Here is a 7060-nt window from a genome sequence, read left to right as displayed (position 1 = left end):
TCACCAAAAATTTCAACTTGCGCCCACTGTAATGAACACACAAATTGCAATAGTTCCTTCCACATTTAGTGTACTAATGAGAGAAATTTTTAAGATTACATGAAATCAGTCCACTCAAAAAGAGTTAACCAGATGCTCGATCGAAGCTCCTCTCTTGAGGAACAATGGCTGTGAGTCCTACAAACCCAGATTTAGATTGGAACTTAAGAACTGTTATCATCCCCGTCTTCTGATCTAGCATTGAAGCGAACCTAAATTTCCAACTCCAGAAGTTGCCATCAAACTGGAACTAGCTAAATTAGTTGCTGATGAAAGCTGGACACCCTTTTTTTGGGATTACAAACTAGATCATGTTTTAGACATAAACATAGTAGCTGTACAAGTTCAGGTGCCTTCTAGTTCTAATCGGTGAATGAAAAAAAAAAAATTTATGGACAACTGAAATCTGTTCCTGCAGAAAGGCACCAGTAAGTACATAATCCATGTTAACACAACAAAATAGAATAAGAATTCTTGTATCTACCGCAAGCGTTCCAGACGAATTCGCCACAAATTGTGTTCTTTAAGCCAAGCCGAAGTCTTTCAGAACAGGAGCTCAGAAAAATCCCAATTGATTCACCAATGTTCCAACCCCTTCAATATATTCCACTGAAATTATCGACCAAAAATTTTCTCAGTCCAAGGGGCAGAACCTCTTTAAGCAATTAAATGATTTCTATGTATGGATAACGGAACCGAAAATTTTCTGTATAAACCATGCAGTTCACAACTCAAACAACACTCTCAAAAGACACCTGGTTTTGTTCAAGATACCTAGGCTTTGAATTTGTCGCATCTGAAAGACCTTTAAGCATTCTAACAACATCAACAGCATCATCAAGATAATACTTGGCTTTGCTTGGTTTTTGCCCAACTGTGCATGCAAATATCTCTGGTGCTGCAGGTAAGGTTTGACTAGAGAGGGTGTTCAGTATGCTCTCAAACATATCTTCATCAGATCTATCATCTCCAACACACATCACAAAATCTGGTGGCATCCCACTATTGATCATTTGCATAAGAACCTTTTCAGCGACCAACCCTTTGGTTACACCCTGCAGTAAATAGAGCATAAATAATTAATAAGTAGACTTGCCCCACCTAATGCCTGTGTCAGAAAAAGAATAAAATGGAGGCTGATGGAAAAAGAAAGGACAGTTGTACCTGTGGCTTAACTTCAACAATATGTTGACCCCTCTTCACAACTGCTGGTTCATTTGCCAGAACACTTTCCAGGTGATCCAGCATTTCCTTAGCTTGGCAGGACCCAAAGTCGGGGTCTGCATCTTGATATTGCCAAACCCAGGCACTCTCTTTAATCTCTATGCTAGAGCCATCTGTTGCCTCTGTATACAATTTCATTACAGGTTCCACAATCCTAGTCCATTCAAGGTCAGCACCTGGGTGACTGGTTTCCCAATCAGATGTTTTACTCCACCTACATAAAGAAAATCCATTTATTTATCAAAAATAGTTTTAAATTACTAACAAAAGACTCAAAACTTATTTATAACCAAATACCTTATGAAGTATCCATGTTCAGCTGCTATTCCCAGCTTCTCACATGGTGCAAGCCAATCACTGAGAATTTTTCTCCCTCTCCCACTAACAATAAACACAGTGTTCTTAGGATCACTGCAAAGATTTTTCAGGATATCGATGACTTCAGGACTGGGGGACTTAATGATAGAAGTTTCGGGAACAACTGTACCATCATAGTCCAAAAATATTGTCCTTCTATTTGTCCTTTTGTATGCTGAGACTATATGGTCAGTAGACAACCTCCTAAAACTGGGAGATAAAGATACCACTCTGAACCGCAGGCCCAAACCGATCCCCCAGCACCGTTTACTATAATGATCACCGCATGCTCTCTCCAAATCTTGAGCAAAGCTGTGTGCCCAGTAAGCCACATCATGAGTACTGACATACCGATAGTGTTTCTCATGACGCAATTGCTTTTCAGAATCAGACAAGCACACAGCCAGATGTAAGGCATCACCTACAGCCTCAATGTCCCATGGGTTGACTCTAATTGCTCCACTTAAAGAAGGTGAGCAACCAATGAACTCAGACACAACAAGCATGCTTGTACGAGGAGATTCTGAATTTCTACCAATAGCTGCATCCAAACTTGGAGTTCCCTCCCTGCACACAATGTACTTATATGGAACTAAGTTCATCCCATCCCTTACGGCATTTACTATGCAGCAGTCTGCTATAGCATAATAGGCAGACTTTTCATAACGAGGGACATGGCGATCAATCAGAATCACTGGTTTATAATCAGGTGATCCATAAACCTCATTGATTCTTTCAGCAGTTAAATAAGTTTCTCTCCTTGCCTCCTGGACATCTTTCCCTGAGCCTCTTGCAGGATTAACAATTTGAACCAAGACTATTTTGCCTTGCATTTTGGGATGAAGCTGTAATAGATGTTCAAGAGCCAGTAGTTTCAGACTAATACCCTTAAATATATCCATATCATCAATACCAATAATCACACGTTTCCCATCAAATTGTTTTTGAAGCTCTTGAACTTTAGCAGAAGTGGAAGGAAGATCCAAAACAGATTCCAGCCGACCCATATGAACACCTACTGGCAGTATTTTAAGATACACTGTCCGGCCAAAGTAATCAAGTCCAATATGTCCACGCTTAGATTCATAGTCCAAGCCCAGCATTCTACTGCAGCAGGATAAGAAATGCCGCGCATAATCAAATGTATGAAATCCAATAAGATCACAATTCAACAGGCCCCTAAGGATTTCATCTCGAACAGGTAAGGTTCTATATATTTCCGAAGAAGGAAATGGGCTGTGGAGGAAGAATCCAAGCTTAATTCTGTTGAACCGTTTTCTCAAAAATGTAGGGAGAACCATCAAGTGATAATCATGAACCCAGACATAATCATCATCAGGATTAATTACTTCCATTACCTTGTCTGCAAATAATTTGTTAGCGGAAACATAGGCCTGCCAGAGTAAGCGGTCAAAACGATCGCCATGGTCTGGGCACATGGGTAGCATATAGTGAAAAAGTGGCCACAACTGCTGTTTACAGAATCCAAGATAGAACTTCTTCTGTAGGTCAGGAGGGAGAAATGTCGGCACACAATTGAAATCCTCCAGCAGCTTCTGAGCAACTTCTTCCTGTTCGCTCTGATCTATGTCAACCTTGAGAGACCCCACATATATAAACTCAGTCTCCGAGGAAAACCCATCCTTCAGGTGTAACAAAAGTGAATCCTCATCTAAGCTGAAGCACCATTTGCCAGATTCTGCATCCCTTTTAGCAAGCAACGGTAACATATTTGCCACTATAATCTTCCTCTCATGACTACTGGATGAGCTAACATCTGAATCCTCATCAGCGTTGCCATAACCATCTAAGGATGAGATAATTCCAGGAACAGTCATCACCCGAGGAAGACCTCTTGGAGTTTGAGGAATATCCAAGAGATCTCCAGAAGCCAAGTCTAAAAAATTTATAGGTGCTCTTGATGCCATCACTGCATAAAGTGATTGATCCTACTTAATGATATGGAAGAGTAGCTTCCCTAGTAGAATACCTTTGAATAGTGAAGCCCAAAAATCTACAAAATATATAAAGAATCAATAACAGTTAATTGCTGCGGCCAGTGCAGTGACAAACAATTTGCACATGATAAAAACAAATTCATTCAAATAAATCATGCAAGCATCACCCACATGATTAAGAATCTCATATCTACAGATTGCTATCACAAACACTTCCTATCTATCAAAATTATAATAAAAAAGTATCTCCCTTGTGTAACTACTGCTTTTTTGATCCTTGCATTATATAGTTCTGATAAAGATTAGACATCATTAGTAAATAACTATTCAAAAACTGCACCAATAACCGTTAAAAGAAATAAGAAGAGGCAAAAATGAATTAACAAAAGCAATGGTGAAGATACAGTAATATTGAATAGCAGGATACCAGTGAAGGTGACTATGGATGTAGGATGATGATGATGAGAATAGTTCATCAACCCCAAAATGCACAGCATTATTGCTGAAAGAAGTGGTAATATGAACAATTTATAGTGTCAAGTAATGTTTACAGTATTGGTTGTGGAAGCCTGTCATAAAAAAATCTTAGACAGCATGATGAAACCTATTAAGCAGGCAGAATATGGATGGCTCACACTGACACAACTGCAACAAGAGCATTAATATGAGTCAACAGGCAAAGATCCCAATCCCAAAAGAGAAGGCCCAGTATGGCCAACTCCAACAAATACAGGAAACTCCCAGAAATGTAATGATACGAACCTTAGAATAACCACACCTCAAAAGCTAGCTATTGAGATGGGAGAGCGGAAGACCATATAAACCCCACACTAGTTGCCCATACTTTCCAATGTGGGATTCAAGTCTCATACCTTGTACTTGGGATCCTAACATGTTACCAAGATAAGGATGTGAAATTCTTTTACTGACTTTCTTAGTATGCAAGAATTTTTCTCCCTTTATTCATTCATAAAGGGTATTTATAAAGAGCATGGACAGAAAACTCATTCCTGATAAAAGCTCATTTAACAATTATCCTCCGGTGTAGTGGCATAAATGACGCTTCTACAGATACCTTAGGCATGGATTATAAACTATTGGTTGCTGTGGTTGTTCCCAGAGTGGTTTTTACATCAATAGACATTTTATAGTGTAAAGGCTTGAAAAAAAATAAAGATTTTTGAAAAGAAAAGGAAAAAACCCATTTTTTCTTTGACCACACCAAAAGCACTCACCAGAACAAACAAAATCCTAACGCACTAATGATGCTGTATATCTTCTACAAGTCAGCATAGAAAATAATAAGCAGGGCCAGAGGTATGATTATCAGAAGACTTAAGATATTGTTAACTATAATATATAATCACTTGAGAGTGTTTTGCCTAGCCATAAATCTGTGGCATTTGCTAATTCTCTATCATAATAACCACAACCACTTTCACAAAAACACACAAGATAATGAGCGAAACAACATATAGGAGAGATTCGTGCACTACACACAAGTGTAGCCCATAGATAAGTCTAAATGGACAATGAAAAACAACTAATAAAATTATCTTCAAATAGTGATAATATACAAAAGTAGATTGTAGAAGGGAGGGACATGATCGGGAACTTCTCTCATCAGATAAACTATAAATGAATAACAATATGACAATAATACCAAAATTAAAAAAAAACAAAACAAAAGATAAGAATAACGAAAATTTGAGTATGGGTTTGCTAATCATAATACAACTGAATTGTCACTGTTGTCTTATCTTCAGCCAATCTACAGAAAGCTTTGCCCAACCATATGTTTTTCCGATTATTATAAACGTCGCATAAACCATTTTATGCCTATACAGATGACAGAACCAAATAACTTAAATAAGACAAAAACTAGTCAAACTCATACCAAACACTAGAATACGTTAAATTTTTTTTTAAAAAAAAAAAGCACCGAAACCAGTAAGTTTACCAAAAAAGGCCTAAACAAACAACTCAAAACCATCAGATCTACAGAAACCGAAAAAATCCAAAATCAAAATATAAAAGACAAAGAGATCTCACCTGAGCAACCAAAATGAATTTCAATACAATGATTAGATCATCAGACTTCAATCAGAACACTATAACCACATACTTCTGCAAAAAAACGAAGCAAAAAAAATAAAAATTACACCTCAACATGCTACAAACCACGATAAATAAATAAAAATTCAACTTAACGCCCACGTTTAGATGTCGAGAAGACTGTGGACTTAAACCTTGTTAAATCTAAAATTTCATGTTATTTCGGCTTGAACAAGACAAGAAGAACGTAAAACAACCATTTCACCCTCATTAAAACAATAATTTTAATTCCTCAAGTTAAAAGCCAAAACGACCACGGAGATGACAACAGCAATTCCTCTTCTTTGCTTTCATTTTCTCGGCAACCCAACAGAAAATACGAAAGCCGAAGAGAATTGACCACCAGATCACACAAAGAACGAACGAACGAAGTTCAACCGTCAAAATACTCAACGACTTTCAACCTTACCCGTAGCAGAGCCGTTAAAGATACCGGAGGGTTGAGACGGCGGTTGAATCGGACGCGGTAAAGTCCTGTTAAGTCGTGGCTACAGAGAAGAGAGAGAAAGATGAGCGCGCGTGTTGAATTTTCCTTCTGCAGTTTTGTACAGAATGAATGAAGAAAAGAAAAGAAAGTGAAAGAAAAGATTTATATTGGGACATAAATTATCTGTAATGGATAGACATTGATAAAGCAAACCACAGTTAGATTTTAACTCTAGTGGTTGGTAGTTTTCACAATCGGGGTTTGGTTTATTCCTTCCTTGGTATTATTAACAAACAATAATAACCTAACCTTAGTTTACTAAAGAATTTCCATTTCGACTTTTGGAAGCCAAATCTAAGTTGGCCTCTTTTTAAGATAGTGGAGGAATTGGAGGGGGCAATGGTTGGTTGTGACAAATTGACCACTTTCTTGGAAAGTATTTGAAAAATTAAAATGAACTAACCTAATGTTAGGTTGGCATTTTTGGACTCTTTTTTAATTTGGTCAACTTTTTTTGCATATGGTCAATTACTTGTTACATGTCAATTATTGAGACAATTGCCTTTGTTTAATGTTATATTTATCATGTGAGAAATATAAAAACATAAAATAAAATTGAAGTAAAAATTCACAAGTCATCTCTTGATATATAGCTAATTAACAAAACTAATAATAATAATAATAATAATAATAATACGGTTAAATTTATAGTATTTAATAAATAATAATTGAATTATAATTTTATATAATAGAGAATATATATACATGTAAAAAAATGAAATAATATACAATAAATATATAAGAAAATTGATAAAATAGATATGAAAAATAAGTGATACACATAATTGCTTAATAAAAAATTATATCAAATACAATTTTATATATATGTCTTTTAATAAAATATAGTTTATAGTTTAGTTTAATTCAAAAATTGTTTAAA

General features: G+C 36.4%; 1 protein-coding gene across 3 annotated transcripts; it reads right to left on the bottom strand.

Annotated features, from left to right (window-relative positions):
- LOC123216591 (probable alpha,alpha-trehalose-phosphate synthase [UDP-forming] 9) lies at window positions 1-6260 on the bottom strand. Of its 3 annotated transcripts, XR_006502257.1 has the most exons (7): window positions 6103-6260; window positions 5631-5705; window positions 1561-3634; window positions 1204-1477; window positions 814-1094; window positions 524-648; window positions 1-451 (listed from the first exon to the last, which is right to left on the bottom strand). XR_006502257.1 is itself a non-coding variant. In XM_044637054.1 (6 exons), exons 3-6 carry the CDS (start codon window positions 3546-3548, stop codon window positions 636-638), a joined length of 2556 nt encoding a protein of 851 aa, XP_044492989.1. In that variant the 5' UTR covers window positions 3549-3634; window positions 5631-5705; window positions 6103-6260; the 3' UTR covers window positions 1-635. The 3 variants fall into 3 exon arrangements, 2 of the variants coding, with proteins under 2 accessions (XP_044492989.1, XP_044492988.1); XM_044637054.1 differs by having other exon boundaries at window positions 1-648; XM_044637053.1 differs by having other exon boundaries at window positions 1-1094.
- Between the last annotated feature and the right edge of the window lie 800 nt (window positions 6261-7060).

This window comes from Mangifera indica, chromosome 5 (assembly GCF_011075055.1).
Source record: "Mangifera indica cultivar Alphonso chromosome 5, CATAS_Mindica_2.1, whole genome shotgun sequence".
Lineage (NCBI taxonomy): Eukaryota > Viridiplantae > Streptophyta > Magnoliopsida > Sapindales > Anacardiaceae > Mangifera > Mangifera indica.
Note: the sequence above shows the minus strand (reverse complement) of the source record. Positions and strands in the feature narration are given on the sequence as shown.

Bases quoted from the DNA above. Each gene is read 5' to 3' on its own strand.
- LOC123216591 (XM_044637053.1), bottom strand. From the start codon at position 3,548: ATGGCATCAAGAGCACCTATAAATTTTTTAGACTTGGCTTCTGGAGAT. The intron at 1,478-1,560 runs GTATTTGGTTAT...TTCTTTATGTAG, and splicing joins GAACATGGATACTTCATAAG to GTGGAGTAAAACATCTGATT. The intron at 1,095-1,203 runs GTACAACTGTCC...TATTTACTGCAG, and splicing joins TTGTTGAAGTTAAGCCACAG to GGTGTAACCAAAGGGTTGGT.